The sequence below is a fragment of the Bombyx mori genome, chromosome 12 (assembly GCF_030269925.1).
Source record: "Bombyx mori chromosome 12, ASM3026992v2".
NCBI classification, from domain to species: Eukaryota; Metazoa; Arthropoda; class Insecta; order Lepidoptera; family Bombycidae; genus Bombyx; species Bombyx mori.
In genome coordinates, this window is record NC_085118.1 from 6,237,940 (window position 1) to 6,259,820 (window position 21,881).

The 21,881-nt window shown below is 35.7% G+C and overlaps 1 protein-coding gene and 1 long non-coding RNA gene across 4 annotated transcripts in view; one reads left to right on the forward strand and one right to left on the reverse strand.

Moving 5' to 3' along the window:
• Positions 1 to 10,939, reverse strand: part of LOC101739417 (uncharacterized) — a 45,105-nt gene extending 34,166 nt beyond the window's left edge. Inside the window, exons 1-2 of one of the 2 annotated variants that reach the window (XM_062671396.1) lie at positions 10,887 to 10,939; positions 9,862 to 10,000 (exon numbers count right to left, since the gene is read on the reverse strand). In XM_062671396.1, coding sequence (XP_062527380.1) covers positions 9,862 to 9,882 — 21 coding nt within the window. In that variant the 5' untranslated portion in view covers positions 9,883 to 10,000; positions 10,887 to 10,939. Of the gene's footprint in view, positions 1 to 9,861; positions 10,001 to 10,244; positions 10,383 to 10,886 lie in introns of those variants that run through there. The other variant, XM_004929409.5, reaches the window with a different exon arrangement.
• Positions 10,940 to 15,802: 4,863 nt separating this feature from the next.
• Positions 15,803 to 17,617, forward strand: LOC134199826 (uncharacterized). 2 transcript variants are annotated; one of them, XR_009974467.1, is made up of 2 exons: positions 15,803 to 16,256; positions 16,925 to 17,617. It is a non-coding gene; the product is annotated as an uncharacterized LOC134199826 (long non-coding RNA). The 2 variants fall into 2 exon arrangements; XR_009974468.1 differs by having other exon boundaries at positions 17,177 to 17,617.
• The last annotated feature ends 4,264 nt before the right edge of the window (positions 17,618 to 21,881 follow it).

The window sequence follows — 21,881 nt, forward strand, 5'->3', positions numbered from 1 at the left end:
CCTGGTGTTAAGTGGTTACTGGAGCCCATAGACATCTACAACGCAAATGCGCCACCCACCTTGAGATATAAGTTCTAAGATCTCAAGTATAGTTACAACGGCTGCCCCACTCTTCAAACCGAAACGCATTACTGCTTCACGGCAGAAATAAACAGGGTGGTGGTACCTACCTACGCGGACTCACAAGAGGACCTACCACCAGTAAATACTAGCTATAACAAGAGCAGTGCTTCGCAGAATCTACCGATGGATCGGAAACGCGACCCACTGAGAAGATCCGACGAGAAACTCAGTAGACTGTGTCTATTCAGATTTGAGAGCAATAAATGAATAGAAACACGCGTCTAGCATTAGTTACATTCGACCTTCACCCGTATCATGTTTGCATCATATTATATTCGTAACGTAATATAGTGTTTTCGGGAGTGTTTTCCCGTTAGAACATCGTGTAAGACAGCATAGTTTTAGCTGTCACCTACACACAAGGTCGCACAAGTCCACTGTGATCGAAGTGACCACGATCGACAACGCAATGCCACGCCTAGACAAATCGAAACATAACAGTTATAAAGCAATTGAAAGTTACATTGCAACAATGTACTGATAAAATTGCCTACACTCAGCGAAAGAGCTTTAAAGCTGCCGTCTAAGTTTAAGTGTTTTAACCGACTTTAAAAAAACGAGAAGATTCTCAATTCGTTCAGAACTTGAGAACGTTTTTAAGCGATCTTTTCCAGGCTTTTTTTTTATTGCTTAAACGTGTGAACGAGCTCACAGCCCACCTGGTGTTAAGTGGTTACTGAAGCCCATAGACATCTACAACGTAAATGCGCCACACACCTTGAGATATAAGTTCTAAGGTCTCAGTATAGTCACAACGGCTGCCCCACCCTTCAAACCGAAACGCATTACTGCTTCACGGCAGAAATAAACGGGGCGGTGGTACCTACCCGTGCGGACTCACAAGAGGTCCTACCACCAGTATATAAGCTACCGTTTAATTTACGGAAATTCTGAAGATAGAGCAAGTACGTTTCGATGTACTATTAACAATAAATAATTAAAGAAAATACATACACAAAACAAATACATATCAAAATATATCGTTTACATATAATATGAAATTGGTATATGATAGTGGTATATCATATGATATGCTCATTTTATTTTGTTGAAGCCGGTTTTCTTTTTTGATATTTTTTGTGTGATCAAATTTTTATGGACTCAACTGTATTGTTACCATAAATTTTCTAATATTGTCACGCCAAACATTATTTCTCAACATTAATTTCTTTAAATAAGCATAAGCAGATTTACTGATGAATGTAAAGAAATTAATGTAACGACGAATTCCTAATCCTCAACAAACAAATTTCTGGCTTATGTTTAAGAAATATTTTCCAATTACCAATAGCATAATACCATAACATAATTACACTGTAATAGACTTCATAACTATATATAAAAGTCGCGAAGACCCTATAAAATACTGCTAGCAGTTTATCATATCCAGCACTGAACAATTTAAATTATAACGAATGATTAACATTAATATTCAAAGGCAATCTCATTATAATTTTACGAAAACTAATGATAGATTGTCGCCGTCGTAAATAAAGCATCCGATTTCACTTGTCTCGCCTCAAGCATTAACATTAAATGAGTGAAAAGCTACCAAATAAACGAACAATGAACTCAGCGTAAAATCACATGATAACGTTAAAAACGATACGTTCGAAATTGCATAAACATTCACAGCTTGTTACATCATTTTAAACCAAGGTTTTAAAACTAGCGGTTTTTAATTTCGATTCTGGAGTCTATAGTTATTTTTAAAAAATTTTTAAAATATTTTTTTTTAATTTATGACATTTATCTTTTTAAATAGGGTATTTATTTAGTGATAAATACAGACAAACGAGGCCACGGACAAAACTAAGTGTCGTAGTCGTTCGTATTATTTCTTCGCACTAAAACGCTCAATTGGTTTGCCGCAGAAGTTAGTAAAGGCAAGATTGGGATAGTAAGGTAGAAGAGTGAATACTTGATTGTTTAGAAGCGATTTCTCTAAATTTATTAGGAGAAATGTAAAAATTGTTTGAGGGGCAGATGATTAGGTTTTCCTTTCGTATCTTGAAGTTTCAACAAAACGTGAAAAATCCCACTGTAACTAATTTACATGAATATGAAATTCTTTGAATAAGCCCGCTGCGATCATGACCACATCCAGTGTTGTAAAAAGCTTAACATCCATGAATGGAAGTACGTACATGCACAGCGGGAAGCGTAGCACTCTGCGCGTACGCAAGTACATACGTACCAGGGTAACCAAACTTTATCGATTTAATGCGATCTTTACGTATGAATTTATTTTATTAGAATCTTTTTCGATGCCATTTCTAATATAGTTTTAAAACTATACTCTTTCTCGATTTATTGTTTTTTAATACATTCCAATGAGAACAACGTCAGTTAACATAAAAAGAAAACGATGTGTCTTAATTGGATATATAAAAAAAAATATGGTGGCCCTACATCATACATGTCATGACCGGCCCGGCCCGCGTCGGACCGGTCGCTTATGAACTTCCGCCTTCCGACATGTGCCGAGATGTATATGTGATATAAATAAAGACATGTTTTTTTTTTTTGTAACCGTTATGGAGAAAAACAAACGTTAAGGTACTGTTCAGCGCTAGTCGTGTGGTTCGAGAGTTATGTGAAGCAATATAATAACCCAATTAAACTTTAGACGATCTACTTTCATAAACTAAAACTTGTAAACAAACAAAACTATTAACTTTGAAGAATTAGGCCAAATAATTTTAAAGTATTAAGAAATTCTTAAATTTCCGGCCAGTTAGGTACTGATGTTAAGGCATTTTTGTAAATCCGTACTACATAATAGCATCAACTTGCCTATTTCTCCAAAAAACAGCAGCTTTTTTTATTGCCCTTTTAGGCAGGTGAGCATACGGCCCACCTGATTGTGAGTGGTTACCGTCGCCCATGGACTTCAGCAATGCCAGGGGCAGAGCCAAGCCGCTGCCTACCGCAAATATATTAAATAAAGTCGAAACTTCGGTCTCATGTCTCAGTGTACCTACGGGCTCCGCACTTTACGTCAAGTATCTCGTGAGCTCGTTCGCTCATCTAAGCTATATTGATACTAAAAAAAGATACAGTTTCATATACCCAATATATTATTATTATTATTATATAGCATTGCTTAACATAGTATATAGAAATGTAATTTTTTTTAATAATACATAATAATATATGTACTAAAAAGTTTGATAAATCATTATACAATGGAATTTAAGACTTCGCCTCTGTGCATTTTAGGCTTTCCGCGCACTAGGCAGCATGGCTAGGCTGTGGCAACCAAAATATTTGAGCAGCCAGTTATAGCAGCCAATCGACGATGATCCTTTCGTCGAGCGATTTTATCTCGTAAAAAAACGCAAAACAGGCCTGCAGGCAAAAGCCAGGCTGCCTAGCGCGCGGGGAGCCTTAGATGAAATGAAAATAAACCTTAATCACGTGACATAGCAAACGTTAAAACCTGTCGTGGATCCTTAATTCGAAACGATCAAAAAATAATATCGAGCTCTCACTTCTCGGACACACGTAATTTGTTACGTATTATTAAAAAAATTCTCTACTTATACTCTCGTTTTATATAAGAAATTCTCAAATATTTCGCATGGGATTACGATCAAAATATGTACTGTCCGATTGCGTCGATCGACTTGCGAATAAATTTTGAAGAAACTCACATTTTTCTCTCGACGAGAATACCAACTAAGCACTGATTGTATCACCGAGAGAGAGAGAACGGTTACAGAAATTTGTTTGTTGACGAATAAACAAGTTTGATTTGTAAACAAATGGAATGCTAATTCGAAATGGAAGGATAGTGAATAGCCCCAAATGCAGAAAACATTATTCACAAAGGAAATCATAGCACCTGTAAGCTTCTAATCGACACATGTAATACATATTCGCGTTACCGAATCATTTGAATGTAAGCATCAAAGTGAAGTTGGGTGAAAACAATGGTAATGACGGTAGTAACGTAGGTACTAATCTGCCTATTTCTGCCGTGAAGCAGTAATGCGTTTCGGTTAGAACTATACTGTCGTTGTAATGTAAAAACTGAGACCTTAGAACGGATATCGCAAGATAGGTGGCAGCTTTTATGTTCTAGATGTCCATGGGCTCCGGCAACGATTTAACATCAAGATCGCCGTGAGATCGTCCACCCACCTGTGCAATAAAAACAAACTGCAGATCGTATGCGAGGTCATCGATTATGTAAATAAATACAATGACAAGGCCTCAATAGGCATTAAAACTACACAAAGTATACGTTTAGATTCACCTTGACTCGTTTACGAGTCAGAGGCCGAAATACTTGAATCGTAAAGGAAGTCTGGTCATCCACAATGGAAATTTTAACAATCCACAATTACATGAAGCTGTCGTCAAGGTGGCAATTGTTTTGAAGGCTTGCTAGTGTCGATGTACTCTGAGGTCGAACATAAATTGTAGAAAACTTAATAAAACATATCTTCAAAAAAATCGGACATTGCACTGATTTTACAAATTCGATTCGTTAACAGAAATAAGCAAGTTCTAATTTCATAAATCCGCGCCACGTTAATTACGATAAAAGCAATTAATCACTAATCAATGAAAGCAAATCGCAAATGTAATCGTCTTCGTTAAATAAAATTATTGCCAAATGCTAATTGGCATTTGTTAATCTAGTTCAAATGTCAAATGAAGATAAATATTTTAAAATAGCACTCGTAGCCATCGTGAGTGTAAACAATAATTTAACACCAATTTTATAAAGCAACCTTCGAAGAGGATGTTAGAGAACACTAAAATGTTACTTGTTTTTAAATAAAAGAATTGATAGCATAATTATATTGTACGAAAAACGTAACGACTTCTAGAATATTTTAAAAACGATGCAGAATCGATTATAAACTAATCTAGATATTTATGGATATTAGTGGTAAAAATGGAGAAAATTTTTATAGTGATGTTAATTTCAAGTCCACTTTAGAATCGAAAATAAACTTAATGTCATTCACGAATAAGTAAGTTAGAATATTTTGCAATTTAGCGATGAGGTAATGATTAAATAACTAATACATATGCCCATTGTTACGTATGTAACGTGACAAGAGGTCCAGTTTTTTTTTTTTTTTTTTTTTTTCTTAGTTGTGTGGACATGCTCACAGCCCACCTGGTGTTAAGTGGTTACTGGAGCCCATAGACATCTACAACGTAAATGCGCCACACACTTTGAGATATAGTTCTAAGGTCTCAGTATTGTCACAACGGCTACCCCACCCTTCAAACCGAAACGCATCACTGCTTCACGGCAGAAACAGGCGGGGCGGTGGTACCCACCCGTGCGGACTCACAAGAGGTCCTACCACCAGTTATTACGCAAATTATAATTTTGCGGGTTTCATTTTTATTGCACGATGTTATTCCTTCACCGTAGAAGTCAATCGTGAACATTTGTTGAGTACGTATTTCATTAGAAAAATTGGTACCCGCCAGCGAGATTCGAACACCGGTGCATCGCTCGATACGAATGCACCGGATGTCTTATCCTTTCGGCCACGATGACTTCAAAGCGGGACTGTCCCTTTTTATAATTACGAGTCCCCGTGTCCCCGAAATGAACTCTGGAACATAAACATCTTAAGTATATATTATGTTCTTTAATTCGTAATTTTCAAGCTAACTTTTCCGAATAATAACTTTGAAAAAGTACTGTTTTTTTCCATTATGTACCTGTCAATTGTCCCAAGTAAAGCAACGCCCCGTTTTGAGTAAAAATATATATGGTCACGTTACGTATGACGCTATAGCCTAAGACAGCAGTCTCTAGAATCCCATTCCTATCTTAACAATATTAATGCCAGACTATAAGAAATTTCGATACTGATTCCTCAAAACCTTTTTTCATCATATTCTCTTAACGATAATAAAAACGATAATCCTTATTAACATACAATCAACAATTTCACTTTCTTCGTATAAAATATGAATCGATCGAACTTTCGGTATTACACAATTTTGTTACAACACTAAACACATGATTTGTTTTATTAAAACGTCATTATATCGGGCACGCTGTACTATTAGACGAATTACATTATTTCGAAAAGGAATTTTTTTTATTGCTTAGATGGGTGGACGAGCTCACAGACCACCTGGTGTTGAGTGGTTACTAGAGCCCATAGACATGTACAACGTAAAAGCTGCTACCTATCTTGCGATATTAGTTCTAAGGTCTCAGTTTTACAGTGAAACGCGTTACTGCTTCGCGGCTAAAATAGGCAGGGTGGTATCTACCCGTGCGGACTCACAAGAGGTCCTACCACCAGTGACCTAACTAATTGAACTTACATATTTTTCTGTACAACGTATGGTTTAATTACCACTAATAATTTTATCAAAACATATTGTGGTAATTTTTTTATAGGTCGCTGCTGACGTTTAAAGACAACAACAACAAAAGTGAGCGCACTCGGAAACACAGTCACACACACATACGTTTACGAACGTGAAAATATTCAGACATTCTAAACTTACGTTAACGCCAAAGGGCTTTACAATGTTAACGAAACAGGTCGTTCACCTACGTGCGGTTGGCGAAGGTCAGTTTTCGCATAACGCGGTCACGATGCTCATCATACGAACGTGAACACGAGGACCGGGCTGCCGATTATGAGCTGATCATTATTCGGCACGCACCACCTTGGCCGTAATTAATCAAATCGTACCGGAGATCCGCTGTATCAAATTTTGTTCAATTTTGGAATATCATCGTTGTCAAACCAAAATCTGCTATGTGCACCTTTTGAGATTTTTACTTTTGACCTTTTCGTATAGTTCACAGCCCTATCTACCGTATAAAAAAAAACTGTGATGTATCTATAGCTTTAATATTTATCTATAGCTTTCATTTGATATAAGTTCTTAAAAATTTACCTTCATATAAAATTTTATACGAAAATGATTTTCACTCATTAATTCAAAATAGAGTTTTTAAAATTGCACCCAGCAGATTTTGGTTTGACAGCGACGATATATTCCTTTTAAAATATTAGTTTTGTACTTTTTTAACAGACGATAAATTGTCAATCATTAAAATAAACTGTCAAGTATTCTATGACACAATTATCACTTGTAACCACTGAAGTATGAAACCTAGTGTTGAATGGAGTCATGAATCTAGAGTCATCGACAGAGCGACGAAATAATATATATGTCTATTTCGAATATGTTCAAACAATTTCCTTCGCCTTTTCTGCCCACTCTAAAATTAAGAACGAAGCTTCGTTATAAGAAGAAGATATTGTTAATGTAGTGATAGTAGAACGTAATCATTTTGTCCTGTGCATTAGTATTTTTGAACACCATTTTAATTCTAAAGGAAAATATTCAGGAAAATAATAAAACACCTATAATCGCTTTTGACGACGTCATCCGCGTTATTTCGATCGGTTCAGAAATCCAAATCGACCTAACCAGTCTCAAAATACTCTTGACTCTAAGACATAGTGCACTAAAACTTTTTTATCGGATATGGTTTTATCATGAAGATTTTAATCAAATTCGAAACTAACTGACAATGCGAAATCTCTAAAGCTATTTCTCGAATAAATTAAAAAAAGAGTAGAAGAAAATATGATACAGAACCTTCTTCAAATCAAAACTCAAAGCTGTTCGAATGTATTTCGGTTGATTTATATGACAACATATTAAATGTATTGAGATACATATTAATGATATCACTATTTAATTGTCTGATCGAGCACATCATTACATAACGAGGAAGCGCGTTGCGTGCATAGATAACTGACGTAACTCTGCTTTAGATACATTTGCCATTAATATTTGTAACAATTAATCTTCTTACGATGAGCTAAGAACGTATTTAATAATAGTGAATACATTTACAATATTAAAGCAGGATCTGTCTCAAAGTTGATAGCAATGAAATTGGCATTGTTGGACGTTTAGTTTTTTTTTGGAAAATAGGTATTTACTAGTAGGCGTAATTAATTACCTAGTGCATTTTTTTTTCATTCGATTAGTTAATCATGTGTTGGCCGTGAGCTTCACCTGTTTAGTCGCACCCAAATTACTAAATCTTGATGTGGCCAATGTACTTCTGATTATGCCTTCTCTTAAATCCCGTAGACAGATACCTACTAATTTCTTTAAAAATATATGTACCTAGCCCGTAATGACGGAATAATATCGCATAAAATAAAAATCAAACATGTAAAATTTGCATAATTGATGGTAGGGCATTTTACGAGCTCGCAAAATTGGACCAGGTAATTTTTAGTACACATTCTAACTATATATACAATATAAATAAAATTTAATGTTTGTATGTTTCTCATTTGTGTGTTCATTAATCACGCATCCGATCGTGATAGATAAATAGATGTTCTTTACAGAATGACCGATAGTAACAAATGAGTGTGATTAGGTCTACTAATCTATAGGTACATACAAGTCGAAGTGTTGTTCCCTATAGACTCTAAAACAACTGGAAGGATTTGGATGAAATTTTCAGGAAATCTTCAGATTGGCTTGACAGATAATCTATCCTGTGAAGTCTCATAGCGACTGGATCGAAGTCAAAACAGCAAAGAGGGCCGGGCTTGACTTATTATCCTTATCTCATCTGCTTCTTATAATCAACGAAATTGCTATCTTCATCCCGCAAATAATTTAATCAGATGACAATAGGAAGCGCATGAATTTAGACTTCCGACTTTCTGAATCAGTTAGGCAAAAATTGGTTAGAGATGCAGTCGAGAAAAGATACAGTTACAAAAGCATCATGCTCGACTTGTTCTCAATGAAAATGAATGTAAATTTTACGATCAGGAAATCCGTAATGCCAAAATCGAATAATGAATCAGACACGTGACCGGTTTGGTTGGTAAAAAAAAACCACTGTGACCCAATGCAACAGAACATGAAAAGGATTTCAAATTTTTGACTTTAAGTCATATTCAAATGTAAGCTTATCAAATGCAGAAAAAAGATTGATATTAAGATATTAAAATCATTCAATATGCATTTTTATTATTAAGCTCATAAACGAATTACCTAGTTTTATTAATAATCTAATTCGAGACAAATCAATTTTGTTTAAGACAACAAAGTAACAAGAGTCTATTCACTTCTTGTGTGTAATTTGGTTTGTTTCAATTGTTCGTCTATTGCAATTTGTTGCAAATCAACTTCCTATCACAATTCTCTTTCAGTAATACTTTACAATTGAAACACTTTGACACATTTTGAAACTAATTAAATAATTTATTTCATTCTGTAAGCAGGTATTCAATTATGTAAAATTTCGCCATGCGAATCCGTCTGCTATCAAGACATTTTTATCAATAAACTTGACATGGTTTTATGAGAAAATAAACTGTTTTACATTGGAGTAATTATCGGTATGTCTTTGTTTGTCGTACCATTATTTTAAGGCATTGTTTCAAATGAAGTATCTTAATAATTATGTCCGTCCTGAATTCACACTACACGAAAGAATGTTATTATAGTTAACGCATATTTTTTTATGCAAATATTAATCTGATAGATTAAGTTTATATAAAATTGCACGGATGGACTTAGAATAAGAACTCACTGCAGAAACAGACAAAGAATTCTAAAACATTTTAATTGTACACACGAGTTTAATAACATCGTAAATTTTGTAATTTTCATAAAAAAACATGATAGATTTCTTTAGGGTTTATGTCGATTATGTTTATTAAAATATTATTATAGTTATATACTTACGATTTTCACGTATGAATTCATGTTGCGTGTTTTAGGTGCTTGGACACTGACACAGTTTCACTTGAGGTGCGCACGCGCTATGGCCGAGCGGTGGATGCGCTAACTGACTGACGCCGATCTGGAAAACTGCCCACTCCGGCTGCAACACCAAACGTACGATAGTCGGTGGGGTTATACAATTATATACCGCATCACTATGCCATGTACAAACAGCTCGATATCGATTAAATAGAGCACGTATCTCGGTTAATTATCAAAATCGGATCACGGGAACGTGGAAACGGTTTCGCAAAACTTAACTCGACCTTGTCTGCTGCCAAGCGATACGATTCGATAGCAATTTTAATGAAGGTTTCGTAAACTTTTAATTTTCATTTACGTACAATGTGTTGAGTGGCGGGTGGATGTTTGCGGCGTGCGAGTAGGTCGGGTTGTAAGCGGTAAAGCAACGTGTTCACATTATATAGGACAGTGCGCGACCTCCGACACGCGAGGGAAGTGCGCCGATGCCGACAATGTGCTCCTTGCTTTATCGTCTCCTCCACTGGATTAACGTGGCGTCCTCACAAAATATATATTTTTTAATTTTTTTCATTAAACATTGTTGGTATGAGACTATCTAGTTTGCTGAAGGGGTGACGAACTACGCGTATTCCAGATTTGAGTCATCAGCCTTTTTTTTTTTTTATTGCTTATATAGGTGGACGAGCTCACAGCCCACCCGATGTTAAGTGATTACTGGAGCCCATAGACATCTACAACGTAAATGCGCCACCCACCTTGAGATATAAGTTCTAAGGAGTCAAGTATTTTACTGCTTCGCGGCAGAAATAGGTAGGGTGGCTCATGTCTCAATATGGGTGGCGATATTCAAGCACGTAAGATAAGGTGGGCCATGACCGCTCCTACCCAACTAAAGCAATGAAATATATATGGAGACGAAATAAGCAAGTTTTAAAAGATACATTAAATTGTTCTATTTAAAAAACTTTTGAAAAATTAGCAAATACAATATTGCTGTCTACCTGGGGTGAAATGTAGGGTACTTTTGATTTTAAGCTTTAACGTTTTGGAATAACTAGAGGTCCCGCAGTAGTCGAAATTCGACTATAATTAATTGGAATTGTAAATTTGTATACTATTATGATTGTATTTTATACTTCTATAATCACAAATTTCGCCAAGACTACACTAAAAATATTAACAAAGACAAACAATATTTAATCTATTCTCAATTTGACAACGGACGTCAAGAACAAAAGTTTGACAATAAATAGTATGCATGCGTGTGTGCGTCAAATACATGGTATGTAGTGTGTGTAATGTTTTCTTTATTGATTTAATGTATATTTTATGCATTATTTTAAAAAAAATATTAGCATTGTGCACTTCTTCTCTATATTCTCTATAAGTGTGGAAAATTTCATACTCCTCCGTCTGCGCAATTTTCGTAAAAAGGGATACAAAGTTTTTGCTTCACGTATTAATATATAGATAACACAATAATTCCTTGAAGACAGAACACACGTACTTACAAGCAAGTGTTAACTGAATTATTTAATTTATTAATTTACATTTGCGCTATGCGTGTCATTAATTGGTTACGGCACGGGCTGCCGATTATTTAGCGATGCTCGTAAATATTTAGTGTAGTTAGCGCAGGCAAAACTCCGGTCGGCCACTTAGTTAGTTTTAAATATTAAGCTGATTCAATGATGTAGTGGTAACTTGAAGTGGCAAAAAGGTGTATAGTACTTGCAATTACGAAAACCTTCCTTGAGACCTCGGCTACGTGTGTCAAAGGACAACTGCGATATTGACGCAGTATCAGCTTAGCTTAGTTCTTATAACCGTTGTACCTAGTTGTATTGTAAGGGTGGGACAGCCGTTGTAACTATACTTGAGACCTTAGAACTTATATCTCAAGGTGGGTGGCGCATTTACGTCGTAGATGTCTATGGGCTCCAGTCACCACTAAACACCAGGTGGGCTGTGAGATCGTCCACCCATCTAACCAATAAAAAAAAATATTATTTTAATGTTTGTTTCTTCTGACTTAAAAAGCAATTTGGGTTTTTTGAGTTCGGGCAGCAAGACGACTGAAATAGGCAGCAGATTTCTCCTTCGTGCTCTATATAAGGAAATCTTAGGGAGATTCGAATTTCTTGGCATTCACGTGTCTTAGTTTTTCAGCAGTACGCAACGTCTTGCTCTGGATAAAAGTGTATAGTGAGCAACCCTGGACATCTAATATTAATAAAGAAAGCTACCTATCTTAGCTATTATACCACATTTTATATAACAATTTCTATAAATTTTGTAAACTAGTACCACGTGATGCTCCTATAAACATAAAAATTAACAAAACCGGATTAAATAACAACTACATCAAAATAAGATAATATATTAATATTTTTTTGCATTTCAAATTCACAAAATTAATTCAGTGCGGAATAGCTAATTGAACAAAAACCGTAAACACATAAAATTATCTTGTCTAATACATAAATGGATTTCTTATAATAGATACCTAATTATTGTAATTACTCAAAGCAACACGTTTTAATAAGACTCGGTTCGGTTATAAGAGATGTTGTTGAACAAAAATATACCAGGAGAAAACCGGTATGAACGATAGATCGGTTGTTGTTTTCATTACAGGATTTGTGGTATATTTCGAACGGATTTTAGTAGCCGAGTCGTCTGGAAGGTAAAGTGAAACTGTCTTTTAAGGTGTAGTGGAGTCATGTGTTTGGAGTTATCGACAGAGCGGCATTTTACGTCACATTATTCCTTGATATTTCGAATCTCATGGATAGTTATGTACCTCTGAGCTTACTTTATTCTTCCCTGTATTTGATTTTTTTTATGGCTTAGAGGGTGGACGAGCTCACAGCCCACCTGGCGTGTGGCCTGACCTTCTACAAACCTTCTACAAACGAGGCTCACAAAATTCTTCTCGGCAAGCAGCGGCTTGGCATAGTTAAGCCTTGCATTGTCAGCCTGGCATCGTCAGAGTCCATCTGCCATAGATACCAATCAACAAATTGTGGACATTCCTAACGTCACGCTTTTTAAAATGGGTAAGAGACTTTAACTTCATATCTTAAGATAGGTAGGATAGAGGCAGTTTGCGACATCTGTAAGTTCTGGTAACCACTTAATACCAGATGGACAGTAAAACAAAAACTCCTTTCTGTAGATAGAAAAATAACACTGTATTCTAAATGTTTCGCATATATCTTTGTTTGTTATTCGCGTTAGGTACGCTCTTTAAAAAAAAAAAAATTTTCAAGGAACTTCTACCGATCATCTTTAATGTCTTGTCTTGAATTTGATCCCAATCAAAATTGCAAATCAAATCGCCAATAAAATTGGATCAAAAATTTGCAAGCGATATAAAAATTATGACGAAGGCATTTATTAATTGGCAAACAAAACGATTGTGTGCGACCTTATTAACAACATAAATGGTGTGGCAATGTCAGAAAATTATAGGTAATGTTGCTAACTAGGTACTGTTGTGTTCTTTTAGTGCATAATTTATTTTAAGAAGGATTAGAAATTTATCTAAGTTGTTGCGTCAAAATGGCATTGCTTAATTCAATGTTTCAGATGTAACTATTATAAAAAAATGCTTACAGTACTATCATAACGATAACAAGTATGTACACATGATATTAAAACGATGAACTTTGAAACAAACTAAGATAACATTTTCCTAAATAGTACACATTACTTGCACACATGCACACATTACTTGGTGCACATTCCCTATTCCCATTCGATGGCAGATGGGCGTACCTGATTTTAACTAGTCGGCGTAGCTCGTTGACTTGATTGAGGGGAATTCATTCCAGAGACAGATAATGCGAGTCAAGAACCATCGCTTGAAAAGCTCTAGGAAGAACATAGCGGTAGCAGGGATGTAGCAGGAATGAATTTTGCTCGTGAGGCAAGACTGAAAAGGAAATGACAAATGCGGATCTCTGTCAGCTAATTTAAAATAACGACCAACGTCCTTTTAGGTTAGAAAACTAGAGAACTGACCTAGTCAAAATATCGGTAACGTAGGCATGATCATAGGTAATACACATAAATTAGTTGGCATGATCGTGCTTATTAGCTGAATATTTCTGCTTTTAGCTTTTTTCAGCTGATGATGCGCTCCGTAAGCTATTCGACATTAATTAAGCTGTAAATTAAATTTATATATATTTCTTCTGTACGTGTATTTGTCACTGAACTCCTAAACGGCTGGACGGATATGAATGATTTTTTTGTATGCATTTGGATGGCGTCCTGGATGGTTTAAATTCACAAATCAGCCCAGCAGATGGCACTGCAGTCGGTATATAGGTTATTTATCTTTCCTAGAAATAATTTATATGGCAAAACAACGTTTGCCAGGTCAGCTGTATGTAATGTTAGCATGTATGTAAAATCTCAAGCACTAATACGTTTTTTTTTTTTTTCAAATGTGATTAACCGTTTTTAAGTATTCAAAGCGTCCTTTATTTTTTAATGTACTTATTTCTTAGCTCTGAACAATCTTGCTGCAACAATGACTTTAGCGGTTAGTTGATGTGTGAATGACCCTATAAGGTGATGTCTGAGGACATTTTTTTTTAAATTAAAATAAACGTTTCCTAGATCTTATGTGTATATTTTAGACCATTAAACTTCATGCAAAATACATAACTTTCCTTAAAGAACGTTATTTGTATTTATCGAAAGGAAATATAATATTATGTTCAGTTAGCCACCCGCGAAAGTCATACACAATAAGTAAAATTATTTATATAGTTAAAATTCGTAATTTTTTTTTTTTCAATATATTCTTTCTGTTTCGAATACAAGTGAACTACTCGTAAGATAATAAGTTGTCGATAACTGAACGCTGTGCCAACTAACAGGACAATTTCCAATGCGGATACGTTGCAATTTTTTTTTTTTAGCTTTAGATCGGCTGTGGAACACGGCCCATATGGTGCTTAAGTGCTAAGCAACGTCCATAGACATGTGATTTCACGTGAATACTGTCATCCGTGAAACATGAAATCGAAATTTTTGAATGTGATTGTGGCTACTGGGTGTATATTGTTTGTTTCCTACCTATTCGCTGGTAGTCTAATTATCTATTCGAGTTATGGCTGAGAAGACAAATAAAATATACTACCGTTAAAACAAGTTTTATTTAAAAAAAATATTTTATAAAACTATTCCAAAAAATCAAAGTTATGCGTAATTGAGCATGGCATTTATCATGGTGATTATTAGTTACTTGATTATTGTAACAATCATCATCATCATCATATTATTATATCATAACATGTATAGGTAATGGATTGTGTATCTGGTTGATTGTTTACCTGATAATAATCACAAACAGCGGCCATCAACATTTCTATTAATAAAATCAACAGATGTATCGATAAAATCAACATTTCTATCAATAAAAACTCTAAGGCTAAATCTTTAAATTAGATATTAAATAATTACATGATTGTATTAGTTATTCTTAAACTAGTGAAAGCCTAAACCAATACAGTAGGGAGAACGACAGTACAATACAGAAAATGACTATATTTATAAGTGATCGCTTAATAGCAGGGGCGGTATGAATTCGTTAACCCATCTGCGGTAGTCGTGATCAAACTGTATAAGCCATAGCGTCGCGTACAAGAGATCATCAGATTTGGTAAAAAAAACAAGTTCAACAAAACAATATTCTTCTGCCCTTTATCCTATTGTGTTTGGTCGGCGCAACAAGTCCTTTTTTCCGTTTTGACCTATCATACCTCATCTGCGTACTCATACCCTTCTCTCCCATATCCTCTTCCACATAGTCCATTCTAACGGTGCTTTTATGTACCTCAAGCACCGGTCACCGCCCTCGCCAAACATGCGAGCGAAAGGGCTCGACGAGTAAATTAATCCATAGACACAGCCAACTGAGTTTCTCTCCGGATCTACTCAGTGGGTCGCGTTTCCGATTCGGTGGTAGATTCTGCGAAGCACTGCTCTTACTAGGGTCAGTGTTGGCAACACTCCCGGTTTGAGTCCCAAACTCACCTACTAGTTCGATGAATCCAAAATAATCCTTAGAAGTTACTAGAATAGGTAGAGGAATAAAAAAGTCCATTCAAGTCTTTTACGATGCCCCCTACTCACAATACCCAATATAATTGCAGCAACATATGTACATTTATAAAAATAAAATTCTCTTAATAAAATAATTATTTTTACATATACTTTCGCTGAATATGATTGAACTTGCCCTTGCCGTCCGAAATTAAACAATAAAATCGAGTTCGGTAAGTGGACCCGTGCTGCTTCCGCGTGTGACTGAATCCGAAGGTGAATGGCCCGCGGCTGGATGCAGGGCAATGCCAGTGAGTGGGAATTCAATAATCCTATTTAGTATTCATTTCACTTCCTGGGCTTCAACCATGAGATAATTGTGAGTTCATAATCTTTTCAATATTTACATTACGAGTATTGCTGTCACCCAGGAAAGACTTTCAAGCCAAGGACATTATTCGATTATATAGATACACTAGCTTTTGCACGCGACTTCGTTCGCGTGGAATAGTTACTTTGGCATAACGCTACATTTTACAGCATAAAAAACGTTAATTAAACCTTAACATATGCACATATGCTGTCGCGGACTTTTTTTAGATCTTCTAAAGGGGAACAATTCTGTCTAACATTACCGTTTCGGCAGCGCACCCCAGCGGAAGCTCTCAAAATGGAAAAGAACCCAGATTTTGAAACATTCTTGCTCTTATCTTAGCGTGATTTTATATAGTCTATAACCTTTCTCAGTAAATGGGCTATCTGACACTGAAAGAATTTTTCAAATCGGACCAGTAGTTCCTGAGATTAGCGCGTTCAAACAAACAAACTCTTCAGCTTTATAATATTAGTATAGATTATGCATTTTAATGAGTTCCCCTTGCCCCAATTGAGGATTATCTACCGTGTTATAAGAAACAGTCATATGAACAACATAAGTACAGTTTTATTATTTTATTAACGCATTAAATCAACTTTACAGAGAATCTTGAACCCGGACCTCATGCTGTGCAGGGTCTCACTAACAGCTCGATCAGTGAACAGATCACATCATCACTACTTTACATATCAAAATGTGTATACATAAAATAGTTTTTTTTTAAATTCAACATTACGAGAATACATTCTACTTTCTTACACACTTTTATTAGCTTAGTACATAATACCTATATGTTTGTTGCTGTGTAACGAAATCTATGAAATAATTTTCACCGCCCTTAAACTTTATTTCCAGCTCGATTAACTTGAAAATTTTCACACACATCAAAGACCGATGACAGTACAGTAAAATTTTAGAGCTTTGCTCCAGTATACTGAATATCAACTTGAAGATCAATTTGAAGATTTAAAAAAAAATTGAAAGGAATTGTTAGTTCGATTTACTATTTAAACGTAAATATATATTTTTTAACTACGTACATTATTAAAAATATAAAATAATCCCTTATCATCAATTTAAACAGTTTTAGAAATATGTTTAGATTTAATTCCAATAATTTTATATTTCCGATCGAGTTATCATTTTGATTAGCAGCTTAGTCATATCGCTAGCTTATACAATCGCCATGAATCATGGTTTTCTACAGGATATACCGTATTATTACTCGTGCTTTATCTTATATGTATACTTACTTCTTCTGTACGTAACTTTGTCAATAAACTCCTGACCCGCTGACCCGATTTTTTTAGTGTGTGTTCGTGTAGGTTTCTTTCTAATTTTGATTTACAGATTTTTAGGGTCTAGATTTTGTTTTTGTTAAAACATATTAGTTACTGGTGGTATAAAGCGTTTTTACTGGTGATAGGACGTCTTTACTAGTGGTAAGGCGTCTTGTGAGCTGGCACGGGAAATTACCAAAAGCCTGCCTATTTCTACCGTTTAGGAGTAATGCGCTTTGATTTGAGAGAAGGGGCAGCCGTTTTACTGTAATACTAATACTTAGAACTCATGTCTCAAGGTGGGAGGCAGTGTTTACATTGTTCATGTCAATGAGTCCCAGATACTATTTAACACCAGGTGGGCCGTGAGTTCGTCCAAAAATATAACCAATTAAAAAAAATGTTTACCGTCTAAGGGAAATAGCATGATTGGATCAAGAATGTGGCGCTGCGATCAGATACCAGGATATTTTGCACGTGCTCTGAGCAGAGCAATAACCGCGGTACGCACTATTTCTATATAACAAACTTACACTCATGAAATAAGCACGCAGAAGAGAATAAAAGCAATAATTGGATAATCAAAAATCCCACACACTAACAAACGAAGTGTGATAAATTCAACCCAGGTTTTAGGGACTTCTTGCTATTTATTGGTTTACACTAATATAAAATTCGTTATAAAAGTTTCAACGGTTACCTACGCCAATATAATCCCTTTTTTTTCTTTATTGCTTAGATGGCTGGACGAGCTCACAGCCTACCTGGTGTTAAGTGGTTACTGAAGCCCACAGACATCTACAACGTAAATGCGAAACCCACCTCGACACACGAGTTGTAAGGTCTGTTTTAACAGTAGAATGGCTGCCCCATCCTTCAAACCGAAACGCATTACTGCTTCACGGCAGAAATAGGCAGGGTGGCGGTACCTACCCGCGCGGACTCACAAGAGGTGCTACCACCAGTAATTACGCAAATTATAATTTTGCGGGTTTGATTTTTATTACACGATGTTATTCCTTCACCGTGGAAGTCATTCGTGAACCTTTGTTGAATACGTATTTCATTAGAAAAATTGGTACCCGCCTGCGGGATTCAAACACCGGTGCATCGCTCAATACTAATGCACCAGACGTCTTCATTCTTTAGGCCACGACGACTTCAAAGGAGACTACAGCTCAATACAGCTACTACTCAATAATATCACGCATGAAGCGAATAGTGTAGCGTAACTCCAACGCAAGTGGTTCAAGGAAGATTAGACAATCAACGCTCTCGCGGCCGATCATCCACAAGGCGGACAGACTTGATTATGTCATCTACTAAGTGTTCCCTTACTGAGTGTACACGTACCGCCATAAACAGGGAGAGATGGAGAAGTCTCTCAAAAGCCGTAACCAAGCATTAAGACATACGTAACCACGACCACTCCGCCAGGAGTGTACGACTGACAAGAAGAACTCCAACGCAAGTAGGGCTATACTGACACGTAAATCTGCTCGTCCAAATAAAATAATAGCGTTTCATCAAACAATCCGTACTGCACATGATTTTTTTCTGATCTGAACCTCTAATAACCGACTTAATCATAAGTCTCACAAGAACTATGTAAGGACGTATGAGTGTGTCGTTATTTCATCATCTAAAGAAGCGTACGTTGAACTTGAAGATTATTCGACAATGACCTAATTGTCCCATCTATGGTTCAATAAACGAAACCTTTGCAAATGCTTCAGCCGTTCTGCGACAAAAAACTACAAGTTCTTGTTTATTCCTTTTTTTTCAGAGAAGCGGTTTTATCGTGACTTTGTTATACGTAATTAACCAAGCTTAGTTAACTCAATACAATGACAATACATTTTTTTTTTCCATAATTTATTTATGACTTGGTTTTGTTCACCGATTGATTTGTAGAAAAGTCAAAATAATAATTTCCATAAAATTAAATATCGCTGCAAAATTGAGTAAGAATGTATCAAACAATATTATGCTCTAATAGTGTTTCCATGCTTATTTATTTTATTTATTTATATAAAATAATATAATAAATAAATAAATAAATAAATACTCAACATGTCTCACGGAAAAATTAATGCTAATAATAACTAAGAAAAAATCACCCACAGCAACCGGCCCAAATCAAAATTCCTTGTCTTATGAGTACGAGAGACTGACATCCATACTTATTATTATTTTAGTCCGGAACGTTTCGAGTACTTTACAATGTTTCTTGATTCAGGCGACTGACAATTGAAAGTGTTCTAACTACAACATAGAGAACACTAAACAGTGTAAACAATAACAGTAATTTCAATTATAATCTACAACGGGTGAAAATAAAAAATACTTTAATAGAATATTGCTAATTTTAAGACTGCAGATGATTTATTTGTCTCTGCTTTTTTTAAGCAACCAATCGATTTTGAATATTATTCTTTCTTTTTTAATCTATACATATAAATAAAATTAGAGTGTCTGTTTGTAGTATTGAAGTAACCGCTTTTTACTTCATGCATATGAATATATAGTTATATACGGTTCATACGCCAAAATAACACTTTTTACAATTTTTGTCTGTCTGTCTGTTTGTTCCGGTTAATCTCTGGAATGGCTGGACCGGTTTTGACGGGACTTTCACTGACAGGTAGCTAATGATATAAGGAGTAACTTAGACTACTTTTTTTAGACTAGCTTCGCCCCGAGGCGTCACCTGCGGTACGACAATAACCGCGGGTAACATCGCGAGACTCAACTATCAACAATAAAATTTAATGTTTCCGAAGCGAAGCGAGGGCGGGCCGCTAGTTTTAAATATGAAACATTTAGAATTTAGTTCGCCAAACACTTATAGTTCTGAATTGTAGTAGGTGTCCGAATGTACATATAAATACCATACGTTAAAATAAATACTGCTTAATTCCTGTCACCGTAAAATTTTCGTTTACTATGTAACTATGTATTTGTCTTCACTAAAAACGCGTAGTTCCTGATTTATCAGTATCTACACATACCTCGATTACATTTGAGATCATCTAATTGTTGAAAATGTCGATTGATTGAAAAAAAATGAGCAGTTATTAAATATTGCATTGGTTATCAGAAAAGTCAGTTAGCTATGCGATCGGGTTGCACGGTTGCAATTTAATCTGCTGGCTCTCCGTTTGCGACACAGTGTAGACAAAAAGCAGACCTTGGCACAACGGGAACACTTTCTACTCACCGTTCAACTTAACTATAGATATCTATTAGTATAATAGTTACATTTGTGCGTTTGAAAAATTAAAATTCAATTACTGGTGGTAGGACGTCTTGCGAGTCCGCACGGGTAGGTACCACCACCCTGCCTATTTCTGCCGTGAAGCAGTAATGCGTTTCGGTTTGAAGGGTGGGGCAGCCGTTGTAACTATACTTGAGAACTTAGAACTTATATCTCAAGGTGGGTGGCGCATTTACGTTATAGATGTCTATTTTAACTCCGGGTGGGCTGTGAGCTCGTCCACCCATCTAAGCAATAAAAAAATAAAAAAACTACAAATGCAGAACTGAATTTTTTTGTCCTGATAATAAATTAGTTATTATAAAAACGAAGTCATAGATTGATTAAGAACATTTTTTAAATCACATTATCAGTAGTCAACCTCGTTTCCCATTCACCTAAACTGGCTTTTGACTTTATAAGAAAGGAAATATGACAACCCCAAACAAAGATAACGACGATTGATGCCAAAGAAGAAAAGAATGTTGTCGTGCCCTAAAAGATAAAAAGCTCCGCGTACACGCTTAGAAGGGTAACCAAGAAGACTCATCTAGTATTGAATACATATATACTAGAGCTCATAGACATTACAACTCAAAAGCCGCCACCCACCTTGAAACAGGAAGTCCCAATCGTACAGTATTACGGCTGTCCCACCCTTCAAACCTCAACCCGTTATTCCGTCGCGGCAAAAATAGGCTCACCTAATACCTAAGTAATGAACCCACTGATTGATATGTTAAATTCTTAAGTCCACTGTCAATCATTTAATACACAGATCTAGCGGAAAGACCCGTGCATTCAGACGTAGATATTTTCTATACTGAATTTCGTAGTTCGGTAGTCATTGACATAATTAACGTTACCTTTACGGCTTAATCTCGCATTCATTATTGACATAGACAGTCGTCCCGGACCACGAAAATTGTAAAGTGTCTGAAACATCTGAAATATTAGAATAACAATAATGAACTCGAGATTAAACGATAAAAGTAATTTTGATTATGTTTTTCTCGTAATTGGC